This window comes from Schistocerca nitens, chromosome 4 (assembly GCF_023898315.1).
Source record: "Schistocerca nitens isolate TAMUIC-IGC-003100 chromosome 4, iqSchNite1.1, whole genome shotgun sequence".
NCBI lineage: Eukaryota > Metazoa > Arthropoda > Insecta > Orthoptera > Acrididae > Schistocerca > Schistocerca nitens.
The window spans coordinates 691,455,823-691,482,039 of NC_064617.1; the positions used below are offsets into that span (position 1 = coordinate 691,455,823).

The 26,217-nt window shown below is 43.9% G+C and overlaps 1 protein-coding gene across 1 annotated transcript; it reads left to right on the plus strand.

The window, feature by feature from the left end:
- The first annotated feature begins 4,575 nt into the window (after positions 1 to 4,575).
- On the plus strand, positions 4,576 to 25,709 carry LOC126252506 (uncharacterized). The gene is made up of 2 exons (XM_049953402.1): positions 4,576 to 4,680; positions 25,419 to 25,709. Exons 1-2 carry the CDS (start codon positions 4,579 to 4,581, stop codon positions 25,707 to 25,709), a joined length of 393 nt encoding a protein of 130 aa, XP_049809359.1. The 5' UTR covers positions 4,576 to 4,578.
- Positions 25,710 to 26,217: the final 508 nt, after the last annotated feature.

The window sequence follows — 26,217 nt, forward strand, 5'->3', positions numbered from 1 at the left end:
TAAGAACGACACACAGACCAATGCCCGAGGGAGGACTAGAACCGGCGACCGGGGGGTACCGCGCGGACCGTGACAAGACGCCCAGACGGCGCGGCTATTTTAGAATCCTTGCGGTATATTTCAGTAAGTTTAAAATTAGGCTGTACGTTGGTCCTTATTTGTAAAACTAAATGATTAATATGATCCTTAACTGGTTCTTAGTAGTAGAACTAAATGACTAGTGTTTTACGACGACAGCAGTTATTATCTTATTCACTACGGGAGTTTTCTCTACAATTAACGTTTTCAAATATTTTATGCCTCCTATCTTGGTATTGTTTCGATATCTACACTGGAATAAACAAAATTCATAAAACATAACCGATATCTACACTGGAATAAACAAAAGTCATAAAACATAACCGCTTATTTCATGTAAAAACTGGAAATTAAATATACAAACGGGTTTTATTTCTTATAAAAAGCATGATAAAACCTTACATATCTATCGTTGAGGAATCGTCAGAAAATTAATGCTGTCTGTCAATCGGATATTTTGCGGTCTGCTCCTGTGGAAGCGGTGAGTGAGCTAAAAGATTCACAGTGCAGCAAAAACAGCTAGCGTATTTACTGACGAACTGTAATTCTGTCGATTATAAAAAGAACTGTTAGGACGTTTCACGTCGACACTACGAAAACGATAACCGTCACATTAATGAAAACGATAACCGTCACATTAATACTAGGAATTTCGGAGAAATTAGAGTACCTGAACTGCTACGTATGTAATTGCAGTAACAATGCAAAAAGTCGCTTTGTGGTTAAAATCAACGCTCGATTCCAACTATAAACGAAAAAACTGTAACAATCTGATCCACTTCCTACAGCGCGCAATGACAGAAACTCTGTCTTGCTGCTCCGAATCACACGACTTAGATTTTGGTTTCAAGCCTCAACATGGCAGAGGTAGGAGCGTTATTTGTCGTTTATGGCAGGAAGAGATAGTTGCGCTGTTGTTTGTAATGGAAGCCTGGAGGCTACATTAGGGTGAGATTAGATGTAATTTTCGTTCCAATAGATCCATAATGATGAGATCTTCCAGGATGAAAAGCATGCCAGATAAACAAGAATAGACAATAAATACATACAAAGAAAAATAGATACAGTAATGTACCTTCTACCTATATGGAGCCTAACGACTCTCTTCAATATATGTTCACTTAAAAGGTGATAAATAACCTACCACAGAGCATTTAAATGTTTGGTACATTGAGATGCATACGATGAATCTTAGGATATTGTAGAGATGCATCATGAAATACAGTTCAGTCACATTAATGTCACCACCTGTAAAAATCCCGAAACCACCTTTTGCAGTGCAGAGAGCTGCGAGACTGCAGGAAGAGAGTCAACTGTAGAATGTAAGACTTTTGTTGGAACACTTTTATTTTTAATATGATGAAAGCTAATGATATTTAGTGTGTGTGTGTGTGTGTGTGTGTGTGTGTGTGTGTGTGTGTGTGTGTGTGGTGTGTGTATTAGAACGAATGACGAAGGAATTCATGGTGCATCGCAAGTGCTACTCATAACTCCTCCTCAGAAAAGAAAGCTATCTATCCTTAGTGAGGGTACACACTTGTTACAAAACCTGCGTACCCCTGCATTACATCTCTCCATTGTGGCACTTACTTCACCTGCACATTGCAACCCCATTTAAAATCAAACAAGTACAGATGTGTGCACTATACTTACTGTTCGTAAATCACTAGATTGCTGCACTCCTTATTTCAGAGCTGGCAGAAATTATAAAACTTGAAGCTGCTAATGCTTTGTGTCTGACAACTCTAATAATAATAATAATAAAACAGTGCACAGCACTATAGTTGCCCTTATGTAGTTATTGCTGTGGCGTGCTATCACTTAATTCGTCTGTTTCGAAGCGAGTAATGAAACAATTTCTGGACTACTGCTGGCACTATCAACAACTTGTAGAAGATTTTTCTTGAGATATTTAGCATTTTTACGTATATGTCTCACTCTTATCATCAGCGATGTATGGGAGAAAGTACGCCATATATGTGTAGTGGGTGAACTATGTGAGGAACCTGTAACCTCCACCACATTAATGCTACTAATTGAGAAAAGACCGAGCGATGCGAGGCAGCACACTGGAATCGCATCCGGGAGGACGACGGTTCAATTCCGTGATTTCCCTAAATCGCTCCAGGCAAATGCCGGAACGGTTCCTTTGAAAAGGCGTGATGGTATGGGGTCCCATTGGTTACACGTCTCGGTCACCTCTTGTTCGCATTGACGGCACTTTGAACAGTGGACGTTACATTTCAGATGTGTTACGACCCGTGGCTGTATCCTAAGTGCTGCAGTTGTTGATTCAGCTGAGCCATCTCTAAAAAGAGTAATAACAGACTTTAGACAGAAAAAGATACAAGCAAGGTAGCTGCGAAGAAGTATTGGGTAACAGAAGAAATGTTTCAAATGATCTACGAGTGAAGGAAATAGAAAACTGTTCAAAAGAAGATACTAGCGCAGCGACATAAGTTACTAAGAAATTAAATCAGTACAAGTTAGTTAAATCTATTCTCCATGCATAATAATTTCGAACTGTCTCTAAGATGCGGAAAGTCATTTTACAATTGTAAGGTACTTTCTCAGTGAAAAACATGAGAACATGCTCACCATTGTGCCCTGTTTGATTTAGCTATCAGTTCTTGATTGCTGTCAGTTGTGGTCGGTATTCGGCGAATTTGTATCTTATCTGAGTGAATTGCTACTTTCACGATTTGTCAATGAATTCCTCGCTTGCGTGCTAAAGGTTAAACTTAAGTTGGATTCTGCTGTGCTAATTTCTGCCTGTGAGAGGTTGTAACTTGCTAAACACCTTGTGCCGTCAAAGGGCGGTATTCTTAGTAGTTAAAAATTTTGTGCAGGTTTTAGTTCTTTACAAGGTCAAAGTCCTGAGTGGATCTGAAGATTTCCTTTTATGCGTGTCAATTTGATGCAAGCTGTCTTAACGACAGCATTAACATCAACTGCTACTGTAGTTTATCACGTAATACCGAATTCAAGAAATTTTGAGGTGAATGTTATCTCCATTTGTTTTCTACCTTGATAATCCTGTATTTTAGCGTTGTGGTGATTTGTTTAAGTGAATTGTATATTAATGTTGGTTTTGTGTTTGATACACAGCTGTTGTCAGTGTACAGCCGTGCTGGTTGTCGTTTCCGGTCGTGTCTCGCGCACGAAATTCAGAAACGCGGCCGCTGCTGAACGCCAACCGTCAGTAGTGTGCTAATTTGTGTTTACTCTCTTCAGGCTACTGCGCTATGTAATGATCACCCGATATGTGTTGTTATGCTTTTCTCTGTAAGCTGCAGATTTTTTGGTTATTAATCAGGTTGCTCAGTGGTGACAGAGAGTTTTGCTGTTTACATCTGAATAGTTTGAAACCTTCTAGCTTACTGTAAACCGTGTTGCTGTATTGACATTCGTAAGGGACTATCATTTTGCCTGGGTCAAAATTCGTTCATTCATTTTACACCGGTAGTCAAGTCTTTTTTATTTTAATTGTGAAGTTAATTCTATGTAGCAGTAATACTGCATTCATTAAAAGGCTGTTTATGTTGCACACCTTCAAGAACTGCTTGCTTAAGTGGGTGGTATTTTTGTAATGTTATTTTATTTAATTCCTTAACCATGAATATACCACCGGCTGCTTACGATAGTACTGTGTTGTTACCAGTGTTTGCCTCTTTGTTTTGTCAAAAAATCTCTTTTTTCTATGTCTCCTCAGATCCTCAGCATTCAGTTCCAGCAGCCTTGTGCCCTGTTTCCTACTTTACGAAAAAGTATTCGACAGTCTAAAGCAGTACAAGATGTACGAAATCCTCAGAGAAATACGAATACATAAACGGAAAAAAAAGTTGTATGCGTTAGATACAAAAACAGCGAGAGAGTAATAAGAACAGAGCACCAAGAAAAAAGTGCTCCTATTAAAAAGGGTGTAAAGCACGGATATGCTCTTTCTTGTAGCTTGTTCAACACGTATATCAAGAACCATTTAAGGAAATAAAAGAAAGGATCAGAAGTGCGATTAAAATTCGGAGTCACAGGATATCAGTGATAATATTCATTGTTGTAATTGTTATCCTGAGTAAAAACAAGGAAGAATTACAGGACTTTTGTAACGGAATGAACAGCGTACTAAGCACATCATATGGACTGAGAATAAACGAAAGAGAGAGACCTACCAGTAGCCATCGCCAAATAACATTTCCATGTACACTGTTTCAATTTTTTGATACCCGTTCCAAAAGTGTGATCGCAATTCCACGTTCGCTCTCTGACTTCCTGTAGTCGTTTATTTATAATTATCAAACAACGCTCGTGACATTTAAAGAGTCAAAAACAGGCGCAATCATATACTACTGCAGGGCCGTTTTATCGGATCGTAACAGACGATGGCCATTCTCTACGTGCGCTGGTCCGAGACGAACTACCGCGTCGAACGACCGGTATTACAGGCGGGAAGTCCCTTGGAGATAAGGCGCTAGGCAACAGATGCCTGCCAGAGGCTAGAATATGAACATCACTGCGCCTTTCCCTCTGCTGCTGATGGCGTTGATGGTCTGCGCAGGACACTGCACAGCGAGGCCACGTCCCAGCCTCTTCAGCTACTTCAAGGTGAGCAGGGGTGAGCACCATCACCAAACGCATTCTCCCTAATCGAGGTGATTTGTAATCCGTATTCCGAGAAAGATGGGTGCTGGTGGGCTATACAGCCTGTATGTGAATTTTTGGGCAGTTTCCAATTTCATTGCAGATGAACTGATTTGTTATTTATTGGTTATATGTTGAACTCAGATCTACAGATTCCAAGTTACAAACACAAATGAGAGAAAAATTGCGGATCATCTATTTACAAATAAAAATTACATAACACACATTAAACAAAGAATTAACACATTTGATACCCAATTAAAAGCTTCAGCTGTAGCTTCCAGGAGATTACCAGAGTTTCTTCTCTTGGAGCACAATTGAACAATGTGCTCCACACTCTGCCCTGTTGTTCCCAAGTCACATTCAGAGCTATTGGCGATGCCCCATCCGTTTACAGTAGTTCTGCATCTGGTGCGGCCTGGAGAGTTCATGATGACTTGTATGGTTGTTGTTGTTGTTGTGGTGGTCTTCAGTCCTGAGACTGGTTTGATGCAGCTCTCCATGCTAATCTATCCTGTGCAAGCTCCTTCATCTCCCAGTACCTACTGCAACCTACATCCTTCTGAATCTGCTTAGTGTATTCATCTCTTGGTCTCCCTCTATGATTTTTACCCTCCACACTGCCCTCAAATGCTAAATTTGTGATCCCTTGATGCCTCAGGACATGTCCTACCAACCGACCCCTTCTTCTAGTCAAGTTGTGCCACAAACTTCTCTTCTCCCCAATCCTATTCAATACCTCCTCATTAGTTACGTGATCTACCCACCTAATCCTCGCCGGCCGAAGTGGCCGTGCGGTTAAAGGCGCTGCAGTCTGGAACCGCAAAACCGCTACGGTCGCAGGTTCGAATCCTGCCTCGGGCATGGATGTTTGTGATGTCCTTAGGTTAGTTAGGTTTAACTAGTTCTAAGTTCTAGGGGACTAATGACCTCAGCAGTTGAGTCCCATAGTGCTCAGAGCCATTTGAACCATTTGAACCACCTAATCCTCAACATTCTCCTGTAGCACCACATTTCAAAAGCTTCTATTCTCTTCTTGTCCAAACTATTTATTGTCCATGTTTCACTTCCATACATGGCTACACTCCATACAAATACTTTCAGAAATGACTTCCTGACACTTACATCTATACTCGATGTTAACAAATGTCTCTTCTTCAGAAACGCTTTCCTTGCCATTGCCAGTCTACATTTTATATCCTCTCTACTTCGACCATCATCAGATATTTTGCTCCCCAAATAGCAAAACTCCTTTACTACTTTAAGTGTCTCATTTCCTAATCTAATTCCCTCAGCATCACCGGACTGAATTAGACTACATTCCATTATCCTCGTTTTGCTTTTGTTGATGTTCATCTTATATCCTCCTTTCAAGACACTGTCCATTCTGTTCCACTGCTCTTCCAAGTCCTTTGCTGTCTCTGGCAGAATTACACTGTCATCGGCGAACCTCAAAGTTTTCATTTCTTCTCCCTGGATTTTAATACCTACTCCAAATTTTTCTTTTGTTTCCTTTACTGCTTGCTCAATATACAGATTGAATAACATCGGGGAGAGGCTACAACCCTGTCTCACTCCCTTCCCAACCACTGCATCCCTTTCATGCGCCTCGACTCTTATAACTGCCATCTGGTTCTGTACAAATTGTAAATAGCCTTTCGCTCCCTGTATTTTACCCCTGCCACCTTTAGAATTTGAAAAAGAGTATTCCAATCAACATTGTCAAAAGCTTTCTCTAAGTCTACAAATGCTAGAAACGTAGGTTTGCCTTTCCTTAATCTTCCTTCTAAGATAAGTCGTAAGGTCAGTATTGCCTCACGTGTTCCAACATTTCTATGGAATCCAAACTGATCTTCCCCGAGGTCGGCTTTTACCAGTTTTTCCATTCGTCTGTAAATAATTCACGTTAGTATTTTGCAGCTGTGACTTATTAAACTGATAGTTCGGTAATTTTCACATCTGTCAGCACCTGCTTTCTTTGGGATTGGAATTATTATATTCTTCTTGAAGTCTGAGGGTATTTCACCTGTCTCGTACTTCTTGCTCACCAGATGGTAGAGTTTTGTCGGGACTGGCTCTCCCAAGGCCGTCAGTAGTTCTAATGGAATGTTGTCTACTCCCGGGGATTTGTTTCGACTCAGGTCTTTCAGTGCTCTGTCAAACTCTTCACGCAGTATCGTATCTCCCATTTCATCTTCATCCACATCCTCTTCCATTTCCATAACATTGTCCTCAAGTACATCGCCCTTGTATAGACCCTCTATATACTCCTTCCACCTTTCTGCTTTCCCCTCTTTGCTTAGAACTGGGTTTCCATCTGAGCTCTTGATATTCATACAAGTGGTTCTCTTTTCTCCAAAGGTCTCTTTAATTTTCCTGAAAGCTGTATCTATCTTACCCCTAGTGAGATAAGCCTCTACATCCTTACATTTGTCCTCTAGCCATCCCTGCTTAGCCATTTTGCACTTCCTGTCGATCTCAGTTTTGAGACGTTTGTATTCCTTTTTGCCTGCTTTATTTACTGCTTTCCACTCTTCCTGTCACTATCCTAGCGTCCCTCATCTCAGCGCTTGCCCAAATGGGCTCTTCCCAAGGCTGACTGGGACACTTTCAGTTCCGCTACCGACGTTGTGTCTCCGTTACACGCCACCATCGATGTGGTGGTCTACACCATCACTACTACCGTTATTGCCATAGTGAATCGGCAATCTCTCGTTCTTCTGGTTGCCCCTGGTGATAGTGTCTTGGTGGTCGCCGGAAATCGCTGCTACCATTAGACACTGTAGGTGAGCCCTCCAACATCATAAGCACCATCCGTCCCTGGAGAACATCATTGCCTTCAAACAGCTCCATGCCCAGGTCCGCCTACTCATCATACGACAGAAGCTGGAACTTTGGGAACACTTCGCATCGACTATTGGGACACGAACCTCCCCTTCCCAGGTTTGGACGTAGCTCCAACAACTTTACGGCTACGAGACCTCTGCAGGTGTACCTGGAATTTCCACAAATGGAGCTGTACCTGCCGATCCAGAAGTACTCACAGTGCGTCTTGCCAAGCACTATGCTCGCACTTCTGCATCTGAGAATTACCATGCTGCCTTTCACCTCCTCAAACAGTGGGTGGAACGACAACACCTCTCTTTTACTCCACCCCACCCTGACCCATATAATGTCCCCTTCAGTGAGTGAAAATTTCTCAGTGCACTTGCTGACAGTCCTGACACATCCCCTGGCCCAGATCACATCCATTCCCGAATGCTTAAATATGTATTAGCGGATTCCCAGCGCCACCTCCTTGCCATCTTCAACAGCATCTGGAGCGATAGCGAATTCCCATCGCAATGTCGGGAAAGTATCATCATCCTAGTGCTAAAGCCCGATAAGAACCCACTAGACGTTGATAGCTATCGTCCCATCAGCCTCACGAACGTTCTGTGCAAGCTGCTCGAACGTGTAGTGAGATGGCGGTTGTATTGGCTCCTTGAGTCTCAGGGCCTTCTGGCTCCATCTCAGGGTGGTTTTCACCAACGGCGCACCACCATCGACAACTTGGTGCGCCTGTAGTTTGCCATTTGATCGGCCTTTTCCCAGCGACAACACCTTATTGCTATCTTTTTCGACCTGACAAAGGCCTATGATACCACTTGGCGATACCATATCCTTGCTACTCTGCATGAGTGGGGTCCTCCGCCAGATGTAGTGAAGACTTACCGCTTTTTGGGGCTGGTCTTCGACAGCTGCTTGACTTGGTTTCCCCATCTTCATCAGCTTAAGGGCAAGTGCTGGCGGCATCTTAATATTATTCGATTTCTGAGCCACACTGATTGTGGTGTTGATCATCTTACACTCCTGCTGTATGAAGCCCTCGTACAGTCCCATATTGACTGTAATAGCCTGGTGTATAGTTCAGCATCACCCTCCACATTTCATTTGCTGGACCCTATCTACTACTGCAGAGTTAGGCTCGTGATGGGAGCCTTCCGAACGAGCTCCATGAGCAGCTTCCTTGTGGAAGCTGGTGTTCCCCCATTGCAGCTCCGGCGGCAGCTACTGCTTGCAAATTATACTGCCCACATTCGTAGCTTGCCTCATCATCCAAATTACCATCTTTTTTTCCCTAAAGTGGCGATCCATCTCCTGCAACGGCAGCCTAGAACTCGGAATCCGCTCGCCGTCTGTGTCAGGTTGCATCTTAATGAACTCGATGCTTCCCCTCTACCATCTTTCCTGTGGGTCCAGTTACATACACCTCCATGGTTCATACCACGGCCATGGATTTGGCTGGACCTATTGCAAGGAACAAAAATCTCCATTCCTCCTAAGGCATTCCGCTGGAAATTTCTCACTCTTCTCTGTGAGTGCTCAGAAATAGTCTACACAGATGGATCAATGGTCGACAGTCTTGGCTTTGCTTACGCCCAAGCTCTCCATACTGAACAGCGCTCCTCTGGGCAGTGTTTCCATTGCAGCATTGGTAGCCATCTATCGCACTCTTCAGCGTATCCACTCCTGCACCAGTGAGTCCTTCGTCATCTGTAGTGACTCCTTAAGCAGCCTACAAGCTCTTGACCAGTGCATTCCTTGACATCGTTTGGCAGTGACTATCCAGGAGTCTCTTTAAGCCGTTGGGAGCAGTGGATATTCAGGGACCATCATTTGGACCCCAGGAATGTCGGAAAACTGGGCAACGAACTTGCTGGCAGCCTGGCCAAACAGGCTACCGGTAAACCAACTCTGGAGATTGACCTGCCCGAGAATGATCTCCGATCAGTCTCCCGCCGCAATGTTTTCGCGATCTGGGATACTGAATGGTGCACCCTCAGTCCCCCAAAGAAACTCCGCGTTATCAAGTAGACAACGAATGTGTGGCAGTCGTCTACGCAGGCCACTTGCAGGGACTCTGTTGTCCTTTGCCGGCTCTGCATTGGCCATACTTGGCTAACACATGGTCACCTCCTCCGTCGCAAGGACCAACCTCGGTGCCACTGTGGCTCCCACGTAACTGTCGTCCACCTCTTGTTGGACAGCCCAATTTTAGCCAGTCTGTGGAGACTTTTAACCTTACCAGCACCCTACCTATGGTATTGGGCAACAATGCCCCAACGGGCGATTTAGTTTTATGTTTTATTCGTGATTGGGATTTTTATTGTACAATCTAAGGTTGGGCATCTGGCCTTCTTTCCCAGGCCTCCATCCTTCCTCCCTTATACCTCTTCATAACAATTTCTTTGAATTTTGTTTGCCTTGTTGTTCGTCTTTTCTCTATGTGTGTTCCTCTCGCCTTGTCTTTTAAGCTGGCGACTGCAGAGTGTCTGGCTCATCCTTTTTTACACTTGTGATCAGCCAGTCGAGGCCATCTGATGTATGATTTTAATACCTTGCTCTATCTTTCCTTTTAGTGTGCGTTTCCCCCTTTGGTTCGCTTCTTTCGCTTTCTCTTTTGGTGTGGTTCCCCGTCGGTTTCAAACCCTATTACTTCTCCCAACTCTATTGTTTTTAATTGTTTTACCTTGAGACTTGTTTTCTTGAGGAAAAAGGAACCGATGACGCTGCAGTTTGGTTCCTTTATACCCCTAACCAACCAACCACTGCCTAAGGCTGGTTTAGTAGACAAGAGGATGAGTTGTCACATCTCACTGGCGCCATTACGTTTGCTCGCCTTGTCTGTCTGTGAGTGGCAGCAGTAACGCTTATCGATAACTCGTACTGTGGTACCATCTTTGGAGCGGCCTCTAGTATTTCCGGGTCGTCGTTTGTCGAGCGAGCTGAGTTGAGACGGAGCAGCAGTAAGGTACCGACAGCCAGTACTCGCCCGACCGATGGCGACACACATGTACTGTCCGACAGAAGCATGTGGTCGCGAGAGTGCATGACTACAAGGCCCGGATTCAGCGAGTTCTAGTTGAATGGACCGTGTTATTCGAGTAGTGCAACTTTCACTTGTGTGTGTGTGTGTGTGTGTGTGTGTGCCCATCGAAGTGACCTCATGGCAATAAGTTGTCAGTCGACGATTTATACTGGGATCTTTCCCGTGCCTGACTTGAGTGGGGACGACCGTTGGTTGGTCGTTCGGTCGGTCGTCGCAGCGGACGACGTGCATTTAGTCTTCCGATCGCTTCTGGCTTCTCTGTGTTTGTGCCGACTTATAATTCGTCCGTGTTGTTTCACAGTGACTGGTTTTAATATTGCGAGTTGTTGGTGGAATCGTTTTCCCGGATCCGTATTTATCTTGTGTTTTTAAATGAGCAATTATTTTAATGGTGTCTGCGTAATGGATTTGGAGGAGAGTAGCGAATGGACTTCAGTTCGGTTGGGGCGCAGAAGTGAGCAGGTTTGTGCAGCGCGAGAGCAAGCCGGGGCCGCTGGCGGCGTGCTGCCACTACCGGATCGAGGAGGGGTAGCTGCGAGAGCGACGACTTCGTTGCGCACCGAACCCTGGACGTTTAAGCTGAGTGAGGAGTTAACTGCTAATGCGACCTCGACTATTCTGAGATCTCGCCTTTGGTCGGCGGGTGGTTGCTCCCAGAGCCGCTGAGCCTGGTGGCGATGAGTGAAGTCTTTCGAGGCAGTGAAAAATTTCAGACGTCTTTCTCTATTTGTTATTCATCATTGAATTTAGTACCATTCTTATTAGTGAAGTGCAACCAGCGGTATTTTCTGCCTTGTAGCCGCTAACACCTCAGTTACCTGCCCTGGAGGTTAGCGTACCTTTCCAGAAGTGTACCTTTCCTCATCGTGTTGATGCTGTCCAAAATAGCGTGTAGTTCGACAGCCTCTTGTAATGTAATGTGCATATTTTTTGGGAGCTCTACCTTGGTTCTGGAGTTTCCTTCGACCTTGGGTGTTTTCTGAAGACGCAGTGCTGTCTGTCTCTTCGCCCTTGCCTAAAAATATTCCGTCGCTGCACCGGTGATCGGACGTTAGGCGGATCAGTTAGTCGGTCGGTCGGCGCTTAAGCTGCCCCTAGTTGAGTTGCCATCCTGTTACGTGAGTACAGCTCTTGGCTGCCTGTCTCACCTTACCTTATGTCTGGGTTACCTTCCCAGGCCGACCCTTGGAACACTTGCTGAGAACCGCTTGGCCTGATTCCTTAGATTGTGATGTTGTTTTAAGGGTAATTGTAATTTTTTAATTATTGCTGGTGTGGCCTTCAACTGAGCAGTTATTTCACATCTTTCGTGATAAGGCCTTCTTATAGTAAGTTTTTTTAAGCAAACTTGTTTTAAAAGCAAGGTATATATTTTAAAAGTGCTATTTGGAATTGTTCTTCTGACTTCTAATTCAGGCCTTCAGTCGTTTGTTATTTGAAGTTGTGTGTGGCCTTCAGCCGAGTAATAATTTCACTTCTTTCGTGATAAGGCCTTCTGCTGTGTTACAATAAGTTCTTTTTTTTTTTAAAAAAAAGCAAACTTATTTTAAAAGCAAGGTATTTGTTGAGGTGTGTGCTATTTGGAATTGTTTTCCTAACTTCTAATTCAGGTCTTCGGCCGTTTGTTATTTGAAATTGTTTGTGGCCTTCAGCCAAGTAATAATTTCTGATCTTTTATAATAAGGCCTTCAGTCGTGTTACAGTTTGTTTTAAAACGAAGTATTTATCTTAATATGTGCTATTTGGAATTGTTCTTCTGATTACTAACTCAGGCCTTCAGCCGTTTGTTGTTTGAGGTTATTGTTGGTGGCCTTCAGCCCCCAAAATTGTGGAATTTTTTTCCTGTGATAAGGCCTTCAGCCGTCATACAGTCAATTGTGTTTTTTTAAAGAGATTTTTTTATTTTAATTTCTTTAAATAAAGTTTACGTACTTGTTGTGCCTGATTACGGCCCCATCCACAATTGTAACCTTATCCGGCCCCATCCTGAGAAACCAGCTCTCAATCATCATTGCCTGAACTTGACACTGTTTTGCTACCAGAATGATGTAAGACTATATTGAAAACCATGCAGGTCCTATATTTATCCATTCCGAGACGAATGTGAGCTATTTTGAATGGCAGCGGTTTTACTACACCGTATTACGCATGGTAATGTGTGCTTCTTTCCATCTGTTTGTCCATCCACTGTACACCAGTAGCTATATGTGCTAGGGCCTCGTCATGCATGTACTACACTGAAGAGCCAAAGAAAGTTGTAAACCCCCTTAATATCATACAGGGCCACCGCTATCATGCAGAAGTGCCGCAACATCACGTGACATGAACTGGATTAATGTCTGAAGTAGTGCTGGAGGCTGTCCATAAATCCGTAAGAGTACGAGGGGATGGAGAACAGCACATTGCAAGGCATCCCAGATATGCTCAATAATGTTCATGTCTGGGGAATTTCTACATCTACATCTACATACATACTCCGCAATCCACCATACGGTGCGTGGCGGAGGGTACCTCGTACCACAACTAGCATCTTCTCTCCCTGTTCCACTCCCAAACAGAACGAGGGAAATATGACTGCCTATATGCCTCTGTACGAGCCCTAATCTCTCTTATTTATCTTTGTGGTCTTTCCGCGAAATGTAAGTTGGCGGCAGTAAAATTGTACTGCAGTCAGCCTCAAATGCTGGTTCTCTAAATTTCCTCAGTAGCGATTCACGAAAAGAACGCCTCCTTTCCTCTAGAGACTCCCACCCGAGTTCCTGAAGCATTTCCGGAACACTCGCGTGATGATCAAACCTACCAGTAACAAATCTAGCAGCCCGCCTCTGAATTTCTTCTATGTCCTCCCTCAATCCGACCTGATAGGGATCCCAAACGCTTGAGCAGTACTCAAGAATAGGTCGTATTAGTGTTTTATAAGCGGTCTCCTTTACAGATGAACCACATCTTCCCAAAATTCTACCAATGAACCGAAGACAACTATCCGCCTTCCCCACAACTGTCATTACATGTTTGTCCCACTTCATATCGCTCTACAATGTTACGCCCAAATATTTAATCGACGTGACTGTGTCAAGCGCTACACTACTAATGGAGTATTCAAACATTACAGGATTCTTTTTCCTATTCATCTGCATTAATTTACATTTATCTATATTTAGGGTTAGCTGCCATTCTTAACACCAATCACAAATCCTGTCCAAGTCATCTTGTATCCTCCTACACTCACTCAACGATGACACCTTCCCGTATACCACAGCATCATCAGCAAACAGCCGCACATTGCTATCCACCCTATCCAAAAGATCATTTATGTAGATAGAAAACAACAGCGGACCTACCACACTTCCCTGGAGCACTCCAGATGATACCCTCACCTCCGATGAACACTCACCATCGAGGACAACGTACTGGGTTCTATTACTTAAGAAGTCTTCGAGCCACTCACATACTTGGGAATCAATCCCATATGCTCGTACCTTAGTTAAGAGTCTGCAGTGGGGCACCGAGTCAAACGCTTTCCGGAAGTCAAGGAATATGGCATCCGTCTGATACCCTTCATCCATGGTTCGCAAGATATCATGTGAAAAAAGGGCGAGTTGCGTTTCGCAGGAGCGATGCTTTCTAAAGCCGTGCTGATGCATGGACAGCAACTTCTCTGTCTCAAGGAAATTCATTATATTCGAACTGAATATGTTCGAGAATCCTGCAACAAACTGCTTTTAAGGATATTGGTCTGTAATTTTGAGGACCGGTCCTTCTACCCTTCTTATATACAGGCGTTACCTGCGCTTTTTTCCAGTCGCTCGGGACTTTACGTTGGGCAAGAGATTCGCGATAAATGCAAGCTAAGTAAGGAGCCAATGCAGTAGAATACTCTCTGTAAAACCGAATTGGAATCCCATCAGGACCTGGCGATTTATTTATTTTCAACCCATTCAGCTGCTTCACAACCCCAGGGGTGTCTATCACTATGTCCTCCATACGGGAATCTGTACGAGACTCAAACAGCGGTATGTTTGTACGATCCTCCTTCGTGGCCACGGAAGTGTTTAAACTCAGGAGCCACTCTGTAGCAATTCTGGACGTGTGGGGCGTCGCATTGTCCTGCTGGAATTGCCCAAGTCCGTCGGAATGCACAATGGACATGAGTGGATGTAGGTGACCAGACAGGATGCTTTCGTACGTGTCATCCATCAACGTCCTATCTAGACGTATCAGGGGTCCCATATCAATCCAACTGCACAAGCCCCACACCACTACAGAGCCTCCACCAGCTTGAGCTGTCCCCTGCTGACATTCACCATGGATTCATGAGGTTGTGTTCATACCAATATACGTCCATCTGCTCAATACAGTTTGAAACGAGACTCGTCTGACCAGGCAATATGTTTGCAGTTTTCAACAGTCCAATGTCGGCTTTGACGCGCCCAGGTGAGGCATGAAGCTTTGTATCTTGCGGTCATCAAGGGTACGCGAGTGGGCCTTCGGCTTCAAAAGCCCATATTGATGATGCTTCGTTGAATGGTTTGCACGCTGACACTTTTTGATTGCCCAGCATTGAAATCTGTAGCAATTTGCGGAAGGGTTGCACATCTGTCACGTTGAACGATTCTCTTCAGCCGTCGTTGTCCCCATTCTTGTAGGACCTTTTTCCGGCCGCAGGGATGTCGGAGAATTGAGGTTTTACCGGATTCCTGATATTCACAGTACACTCGTGAAATGGTAGTACGGGAAAAGCCCCACTTCATCATTACCTGAGAGATGCAGTGTCCTATCGCTATAACACCACGTTGAAACTCACTTAAATTGTAATAACCTGCCATTTGCCATTGTGGGAGCAGTAACCGATGTAACAACTGAGCCAGACACTTATTGTCTTATATAGGCATTGCTGACCTCAGCGCTGTATTCTGCCTGTTTACATATCTCTGTATTTGAATATGTATGTCTATACCAGGTTCTTTGGCACTTCAGTGTACATTACCCTCATGTTACACACAGGGAAATACTCAAGCGTTCGCATAAGTTCCTGGTGCAGAAAATGTAGGTACCGTCGCCTACCAAGTTTTTTTTTTTGAATAGCCGGCCGGAGTGGCCGAGCGGTTCTAGGAACTACAGTCTGGAACCGCGCGACTGCTACGGTCGCAGGTTCGAATCCTTCCTCGGGCATGGATGTGTGTGACGTCCTTAGGTTAGTTAGGGTTAAGTAGTTCTAAGTTCTAGGGGACTGATGACCTCAGAAGTTAAGTCCCATAGTGCTCAGAGCCTTTGGAATAACGTGTGACCCTTCTTGAGTACTGTTTGAGTGTTTGGGATTCCCACCAAGTCGGATTAAAGGAAGACATCGAGGCAATTGAGAGGTGTGCTGCTAGATTTGTTATTGGTGGGTCTGATCAGTATGCAGATATTATGGAGATTCTTTCTGATCTCAAATGAGATTCTTCGAGATAAGACGATGCTCTTCTCATGAGGGACTATTGCGGAAATTTAGAGAATCGGCATTCGAAACTTACTGCAGAACGATTCTTCTGCCGCCAACGCACCTTTCGGGAAAGGACCACGAATAAAAGATGCGATAAATTAGCCTTGTGTGGAGGCTTTTATTCCGTCGCTCTGTTTGTGAGTGGCACAGGAAAGGAAATGACCGGTGATATGTGGTATCCTCCGCCATGCACCATACACTGACTTGCACAATATATATGTAGATGTATTGTATATGTAGAAGGATGCTGTATCTCTGGCCAAATCACAGCATTGTGATTTGTCATTTGTATTATGGTGTCACTGGCAGTACAACAAAATGGTTCGAGTCTTACCTAACTAACAGGAAACAAAGGGCGTCGTGGCGAAATACTTGTGGAGTAAGCAATCAGTCTTTATCTGACTGGAAATTAATTGCATGTGTGTTCCTCAAGATTCCATCTTGGGCCCATTGCTTTTTCTTGTGTACTTTAATGACGTCTCCTCTGTTACATTACCGGATGCTAAGTTTGTTTTGTTTTCAGATGACGAAAACATTGCAATAAATACAAGTCAAGTACAGGTTTATAAATGGCTGCCAATGAAATTTTCACTGACATTAATAAATTATTTAATGGTAATTTACTGTCATTCAACTTTGAAAAGACACACTATATGCACTTTAGAACCTGTAAGAGATTTTGTTCCAGCATGTGTATAGCATATGAAGACATGCAGATAGAAGCTGTTGACAATGTTAAATTTGTGAGATTACAATTTCATGATAAAGTCAGTTGGGAAGGGCATACCACAGAATTGCTGCGGCACCTAAACAACTCTGTATTGGCATGACTAATGATGTCAGCTGTAGGAGATATAAATATAACAAAAACTTGCATACTTGGCTTACTTTCATTCTACTATTGTGGATTATATTTGGGATAACTCGTTAAACCGAGCGTAAGTTTTTAGAGTGCCAAAAACTAATTTATGGCGTAAATTCGAAAACATCATGTAGAAACCAGTTGAAAGAACTGCGTATTCTAACCACTGCTTCCCAGTATATTTATTCCTTAACGAAATTTGTTGCAAATAATATGTCTCTATTTCCAGTCAATAGCTTAATACATATTATCAATATTAGGGATAAGAACAATCTACAAAAAAAACTTAAAATCAATTACCTTGGTCCAAAAAGGGATCCAATATTCAGCAGCCATTAAAAACTTGGTTTCAGATAAAGCAAATTTTAAATAGAGTTTGAAAGACTTTTTGGTATGCAATTTCTTCTACTCTATATATGAAAAGCTTAATAGGACTGTCAGACTTGCTTACGTAAAAATGTCTGCTAAATTTCAGTTTTCAGAGCTTTTGGTCACGACAGTCAAGATTAGGTATTTTGTGTATGGTGAATTTATGAAAACAGCACAGCTGTGTTTAATTCTGATAGAATATTAATTCTGTAAACATCATCAGTTCCGGCTTACTGTAATGCATTCGCATATTTTGATAATCTCTCTTGACAGATGATCAGGGAAGTGAGTATTATATTCAAATGTTTTATGCTTTTTATGCATATTTTCTGACATGTTCCATGCCCATGGGACTCATGTCATTTTTTGGTCTGTGAAACGAAAACTGAATCTAATCTGATCCAATGTGATTTAATTTGACAGTCAGGTCGATACTCCGTGCTGTCTGCTGCCAAAGACTCCTCATACAGCGAGAAAGTAGCGCCAGAGGCCCGACACATGGACATGGCAGCTGAAGTCAAGCCGGGGATGACACCGAGCCGCCGGGTCACTATAGGACATTTCGAATCATGCTCTGCTTAAGGCACTTCCTTGTTTACTCTATACTTTCATGACCTGGCTGTTTATGGGATTTCAGCCTGATTACAATTTTGTATTGCTGTACTGCGTATTAGTATCGGACTGGCTTGACTCTGCGCTATCTAGATAATTGCCTAGGTATGTTGTGCAATTTACCCAGCATGGACTGCAATTGCGAACGATCAGGTGACTGAAGTGTGTCCACATTTTCTGTGTAGTAAAGAGTGCGTTTCATCACAATAGGCATAACAAGTGTAACAAATCTCAATATGGATATCTCATTCAATATTAATCAAATATAAACTGGTCACTAATCTCAATATGGTCACTTTTCTCAATATGGATATCTCATCCAGTATTATCAAATATGAACTGGTTAGTCTGTTTGGTGACAAACTTGTGTAAATATTTATGTTATAGCTGCAGTTGGCCACTCACACACAACCTTTGTTACCCTCTCTGCACAAAACAGTACAGAATGCAACTGTAGTATTCATTCCATTCCAACGTTGGATTATTGATACAGCAACCGGTTTTCACGGTTATGTTAAAAATAAAACAGTCACGGTTGCAAATATATTTTTCTTTATACACTGCTGGCCACCGTAAATGCAACACCCTGAAGGAAGCATCCGAATCAAGTGAAATTTACACCATGGGTTTGCAGCGATGAGATATGCAACTGATTAGAATTTCAGCGCAGACGCACATCACGCGCGCCTGTGGCGCCACCTCATAGTGCCATTTAAGGCTTGGCGATTTCGACGAGTGTACGTTCGGCACGTGTGTTTACCTTGTGGTTGTTTCACAAGACGATCAGTTATGACTCGTAGACAACAGCGAACATCGTTTGATCAAGTATCCGAGTTCGACAGAGGAAGGATAGTGGCTTACCGAGATTGTGGATTATCATACAGAGAAATCGCTAGTCGTGTTGGACGAAACCAAACAACTGTAATGCGGATATGTGACCGTTGGATGCAGGAGGGTACGACGGACCGACGTGGTCGATCGCTTTCACCTCGGTGCACCACTGCACGTGCTGATAGGCAAATTGTGCACGTGGCAGTGACGGATCGCTCAGTGACATCCCGAACCATAGCACAGCACATTGCGTCTGTAACGCATCATCCAGTGTCTGCGCGTACCATTCGACGCCGTTTACAGCAGAGTGGTCTGTCCGCAAGACGTCCATTGCTTCGTCTACCATTGACGCAGAACCACAGACGTCTCCGTCGCCAATGGTGTGATGACAGACGGATGTGGACGGCAGAATGGAATGACGTTGTCTTTACTGGCGAGGTACGCTTCTGTCTGCAGCACCACGATGGTCGGATTCGAGTGTGGAGACACCGTGGAGAGAGGATACTGGACAGCTGCAGTATGCACCGTCACACTGGTCTTGCACCGGGTATTATGGTATGGGGCGGTATTGGATATTACTCTCGCACGCCTCTAGTACGCATTGCCGGTACTTTAAATAGCCGGCGCTACATATCCGAGGTGCTGGAGCCAGTTGTCCTTTCTTACTTTCAGGGCTCGACCACAGCCATATTTCAACAGGATAATGCGCGACCACAAGTGGCACGCATTGTCCAAAGGTTCTTCGTCAATAACCAGATTGAATTGCTCCCCTGGCCGGCTTGCTCTCCGGATCTTTCACCGATAGAAAACATGTGGTCCATGGTTGCTCAACGAGTGACCCAGATTACATCCCCAGCTGCCACACCAGATGATCTTTGGCAACGTGTGGAAGCTGCTTGGGCTGCTGTTCCCCAGGAACACATCCAACGTCTCTTTGACTCAATGCCGAGACGTGTGGCAGCGGTGATCTCCAACAATGGCGGCTACTCTGGCTACTGATTCTGGCAGGAACCACATGTCGCAGACGTCTGTAAACGTAATCATTTGATACTTGGTCAACATGTTATCTACAACATAAATTTTGTTGTGCTACCTCTTGTCTTTCTTGGTGTTGCATTTACGGTGGCCAGCAGTGTAAATAGCGTCTTTCGCTGTGATTGGGCATTATCATATTATCTAAAATGGAAAAGGGCGCTAAGTAAATAGCTACCCTGTAAATATTATAAGGTGTGGTTCTAAGCAGTGCCAAAAATTTAAGTAAAACCGCAAAAAACACACACGTAAAACTGTTCATTGCGCCGGCTACCAAAGCTCTACGTCACCCACATGCACGTATAACCGTCATTGTGTAATTGTTCATGGACGCTGTTTCTGTGTGCTTTACACATGTCGTACTCGCTAGCTGACTTTTAATATTACAGTCATTTGCCACAATACTGTTTACCTGGTAGGTACAGCGAGCATCACTGTATTGCACGTGATCCAGGTAGCCCATGTTACCTGCTCAATAATTATTATATTCATTACATTTTAACTTTAATTAATTTATTGCTTCTTATTAAGTATAGGCTATTCAGCTCCGTATTAGCCTTCTACGTAACTTAAAAAAGCAGTGCCACCTATTGTGGTTTCATTGTATTAGCGCGGCTACATGCGGCCATCCGCCGTTTAGTAATTCTGGTGCCGCTGCGGATTAGACCGCTCAGCTGCTTGTCATCCAGGACACCATGATGTACGCATGATTCTACGCTGTGCTCTGCGTGCTGCTATAGCAGTTCAGAGGTATTTGTAATTCTTCGTTGGTTTCCTTTGTTAGTTTGTCACACCTCGCTTTGGTTGTGACAGTGGGTTGATTCCCGAAAGTTTCTGCTTAGGTTCCCACAGTTCCTTTTAGTTATTCTGACAACCGGATTTTCATCTAGACTGATTTACGAGTACGTATATGTGGCTGGTAGCCGGCGCAATGAACTTCATTTGACAGTCTTACGTGAGTGTTTTTTGCAGATTTAATTAAATTTTTGGCGCAGCTTAGAACCAGGCCTTATAATATTTACAGGATAGTTATTTACTTAACGTCCTTTTCCCTTTTGGACAATCTGATGATGCCCAACGACGGCGAAACGCGTAATTTGAAACAAAAGTAACTTTGTGAGCTTGACTTCTATTTTTAATATAAGAATGCAAGTTGTTCCTGTGTCAGAATTACTAAAGGTGAAAACCAATTAAACATGTGAACCAGAAGGGTTAAAAAGCCTGTCACTGGGATAAATCGGGTTTGTGGCCAATATTTATCGGTAAAATAAAATTAGTAACGAAGGAGCTTTGAGTACAGATTAATCATTAGATTAGTGAGCAATGGTGTGCTCAGCCTCTGCCGCCACGTTGTAGCTGGTGTCCGAGTGAGGCACTCTCCTTCCACATCCATGCCTGTAAGTGCTTAAGCGGCTTGACGCCGTCTGTCTAAACGGGACGAACATTAATAAAACGGAAAAAAGGTCCTATGAACACGTCTCCGGAAATGTCGTGCGACTAGGTCCTCCCGTCGGGTAGACCGTCCGCGGGGTGCAAGTCTTTCGATTATACGCCAGTTCGGCGACTTGCGCGTCGATGGGGATGAAATGATGATGATTAGGACAACACAACACCGAGTCCCTGAGCGGAGAAAAGGTCTGACCCAGCCGGGAATCGAACCCAGGCCCTTAGGATTGACATTCTGTCGCGCTGACCACTCAGCTACCTGTCCGGAAATGCATCCTTGCCACTGCAGGTGGCACTGACGAATGAAACTTCCTCTGACACTGTGTCGTGTCTATGGCCCACAGACGATGATTACGCAGATTGATGATGCCATTTATGGTAAAGGTTGCTTCGTTGGTAAAAAGGAGTGATGACAGAAATCCAGTAATTGTGATGGTCTGGCGCAAAACCATCGACAAAATCCTTCCCGTAGATGGAAGCCCGTTGCTGATAATCCTTGCACTCGTTGCAGGTGACAGGGACAGTAGCGGTTGTGATGCAGGAAACGCATAACCGTATTCTGGCTTACAGCATGTTGGCGCGCCTGTAGCTTGTATTACGATTCGTCTCAGTACACTGTAGAACCCCGTCCTCCAAATTTAGTGTACGCACAGTCCGCCGCCTCCCAGCACGTTCGTCTGTCTGAAAGGACCCATGATCACACAGATGCCTAAAAGGGACTTGAAATGTTGTGTGATGTGGTTGGTGTCTGTGAGGGTACATGTTTTGGTGTAGCCATACCGCCTCTCGAATGTTTCTATATGCTTGGCCATATACAAGCACAACTCTAAAGGTGGCAGGGGTAAAATACAGGGAGCGAAAGGCTATTTACAATTTGTACAGAAACCAGATGGCAGTTATAAGAGTCGAGGGACATGAAAGGGAAGCAGCGGTTGGGAAGGGAGTAAGACAGGGTTGTAGCCTCTCCCCGATGTTATTCAATCTGTATATTGAGCAAGCAGTAAAGGAAACAAAAGAAAAATTCGGAGTAGGCATTAAAATCCATGGAGAAGAAATAAAAACTTTGAGGTTCGCCGATGACATTGTAATTCTGTCAGAGACAGCAAAGGACTTGGAAGAGCAGTTGAACGGAGTGGATGGTGTCTTGAAGGGAGGATATAAGATGAACATCAACAAAAGCAAAACGAGGATAATGGAATGTAGTCGAATTAAGTCGGGTGATGTTGAGGGTATTAGATTAGGAAATGAGACACTTAAAGTAGTAAAGGAGTTTTGCTATTTGGGGAGCAAAATAACCAATGATGGTCGAAGTAGAGAGGATATAAAATGTAGACTGGCAATGGCAAGGAAAGCGTTTCTGAAGAAGAGAAATTTGTTAACATCGAGTATAGATTTAAGTGTCAGGAAGTCATTTCTGAAAGTATTTGTATGGAGTGTAGCCATGTATGGAAGTGAAACATGGACGGTAAATAGTTTGGACAAGAAGAGAATAGAAGCTTTCGAAATGTGGTGCTACAGAAGAATGCTGAAGATTAGATGGGTAGATCACATAACTAATGAGGAGGTACTGAATAGGATTGGGGAGAAGAGGAGTTTGTGGCACAACTTGACTAGAAGAAGGGATCGGTTGGAAAAACATGTTCTGAGGCATCAAGGGATCACCAATTTAGTATTGGAGGGCATCGTGGAGGGTAAAAATCGTAGGGGGAGACCAAGAGATGAATACACTAAGCAGATTCAGAAGGATGTAGGTTGCAGTAGGTACTGGGAGATGAAGAAGCTTGCACAGGATAGAGTAGCATGGAGAGCTGCATCAAACCAGTCTCAGGACTGAAGACCACAACAACAACATACAAGCACACCCACGTCTTCTTGTCCCTGACATGAATACCGGACCACTCTACTGCTTGCAGTGCCCTGCATCAATTACACAGCTTACAACACACAAGGAACACACGGCACGTGGTCATAGGAACGTTTATTCGACGGAGCCATCTCCCTTGGCAAAAAGTGGCTCAAATTGCTCTGAGCGCTATGGGACTTAACTTCTTAGGTCATCAGTCCCCTAGAACTTAGAACTTCTTAAACCTAACTAACCTAAGGACATCCCACACATCCATGCCCGAGGCAGGATTCGAACCTGCGACCATAGCGGTCGCGCGGTTCCAGACTGTAGCGCCTAGAACCTCTCGGTCACACTGGTCGGCCTCCCGTGGCAACGATGCATTTCCGGACACAAGTTCATAGGACCTTTTCTCCTCCATTTCCAGTCAGGCAGTTTGGCTGTTTTATTAATGTTCACCTTGCATACATATTCCAAAAGCCACCTTTTGGTGTACAGTAAATATTTTGTGTACCATTGTCGCTTTCCCCTTTCCTTTTGCGAGAAGCCACTGTGTAGGTTAGCCATTGCATGAAATACACATAGAAGGTAGTAAACGCTGGATGAGCATTTCCATGACGCTTTCTCGCTTACTAAACGAAGCTGTGACGAAACGTGCTGTTGTCTTTGGATTTTCTCCATTTGCTCTACCAATTCTGTCTGGTACGGGTCCCACACTGGTGAGTAATATTCAAGTTTCGACGAAACGAGGGTTTTATAAGCTGCATCCTTCGTCGGTAGATTACACATCTCGAGGTCTGTTCCAGTGAACGTCATTCTGGCTTCTGGTTTACCTGCCATAACTTTTAAGTGGTCGTTCCGTTTTAAATCGGTCTGTACACTTACTCACAAATCCTTCCTAGTGATTGTCCAACAATCATGTAGCCATACAGTACTGGGTCTTCCTGATTATTTATGCACAATATATTACATTTATTTATGCTTAGGATCAATTCTCAATCCCTTGCGCCAAGCGTCGATCTTCTGCGGCTCTTACTGCATGTCACTGTGATTTTCTAGTGTTACGATGTCTCTGTACAAAAAAATCATCGTCTGCGAACAGCCTCTTGGAGGTTCGACTTTACCCACCAGGTTATTTGTTTTTCTACCAGCTGACAAACCCGGTTTGTCCAGATATTCATGTTGTCAATTTTCTGTTAGAAATGAAACCTGCAGTAACTCGATGTGAGATGACCCTGGACATTTACGCTGGGCGCAGCTGCTGCACCTGTCTGAAACGCGGTTTTGTCCTGCAGTAACTCGATGTGAGATGACCCTGGAAATTTACGCTGGGCGCAGCTGCTGCACCTGTCTGAAACGCGGTTTTGTAAACGTTTGTATGACAGCATTTCTTCATAGCTTTATAGGCGGCTATCGTTTTCGCCTACAGGCGTTTTCGCTTAGCAGTTGACAGCTGTCAAAAGCTCTACCAGGTGTCATGGATTTGTTTAAGTTGACTCGGCTGTACGGTTGTCTTAGTAGTAGAGAATAAATCTATTAAAACTTCATACATGCTGTGCCATTTTTTCACTTATCTCATGTTTATGACGACATATCTCCTGAACTATCATAGGTAGGTGGTTCTTGCCCCACAGAAATTGTTACCTGACACTAAGGGATACGAGTACCAAATGTGGTTGAAACTGGTCCAGTGGTTTAAAAGAAGATGTGGAACATATATACACATATAAACACATCTATTTTTTATAATATTTATGAATTGTGAACAGTAGTGGTCTTGTAACGTTCGCTACGGTTATGTCGGAAGATATACGTCGGAAAATTTCCCTTTGTTAGAAATGACGTGAGGTGTTCCGCTTAAAACGATGCCTTCAGTAAACTCACAAAGTTGGTCTCATGTCCCGTACACTCATACATCATACATTAGGTTATAGTGTGAACACCTTCCCGATGTAAAAGAACACAGCATTGATCTAGGAGTAAGTATCTACAGTCGTCTGGACCTCGTCGAAGAACATAACGTTGTTTGCGTAATCTATGTTGATTCCTACAGAAGAGGTTTTCGGTATGCAGTAAAGTCGTAGTGCACATAATGTGCTACAAAACTCTGCAGCAGATTGATATCAGCGATGTAGTTCTACACTTTTGTGCCCCAGTTCCAAGACCCTTATTTAAAAGGCGAATCACTAGTTCTGCTTCCAGCAAGATGGAGCCCCAGCGTATTTCATTGTTGATGTATCGGAACAGTTATTAGTCGCCACAAAGTGTCGCAGCCTCGTTTTGTGCGCCGATTTCGGGCAAATGCCAAAGTCTATAAACCCAGATGCCAACTTATTTCACTGTTGTACAGGGCCTGTTTTACACCGGCGACTCTAAGGAGGCGACGACTACATCGAGAGCCGCGATGGAGCCACCAGTGGCTCGAGCGACGCTGGACCACGACCACGTGGACGTCTCTATGCTGAAGGTGGCCCTGCCGGCTCCCCACGCGACAGCTGGCGACCACGTGCACCTGCGGCTACCCCAGCTGCACCACCACGCACCTGCTGGTCACCCACTGGACGTTGATGAAACCCAGCCGCCGCACGAAAATGACCACAGTGCGCTGTCAGTCCACAGCAGTGATCTCCACTACGGCTGACCACACTGAAATGCCCAGTGCATCGTTCTCCCATAACTATCTCTGTAATTCTGTTACTACTCATCTGGTTCCACATACTGATGCAAATAAATTACTGAAGTTATCACAAAGACTAAGTTCATACGTTCTTCAAGTGGCTATAACTAAGCCCTTTCCTATTATTGTCTTCCACAGGTAAAGTTCATAATAACAGCAATGACATGTCAATGTTTACCTTGGTGCTCGAAATTCAATTTTTTTTTAGGTCATAAGACTTCTGACTGGTTTGATGTGACCCGCCACGAATTCCTTTCTTGTGCCAACCTCTTCATCTCAGAATAGCATTTGCAACCTATGTCCTCAATTATTTGCTGGATGTGTTCCAATCTCTGTTTTCCTCTACAGTTTTGACCCTCTACAGCCCCCCTCTCTTAGCGTGGAAGTTATTCTGTGACGCTTTAACAGATATCCTACTATTCTATCCCTTCTTATTGTCAGTGTTTTCCATGTATTCCTTTCCTCACCGGTT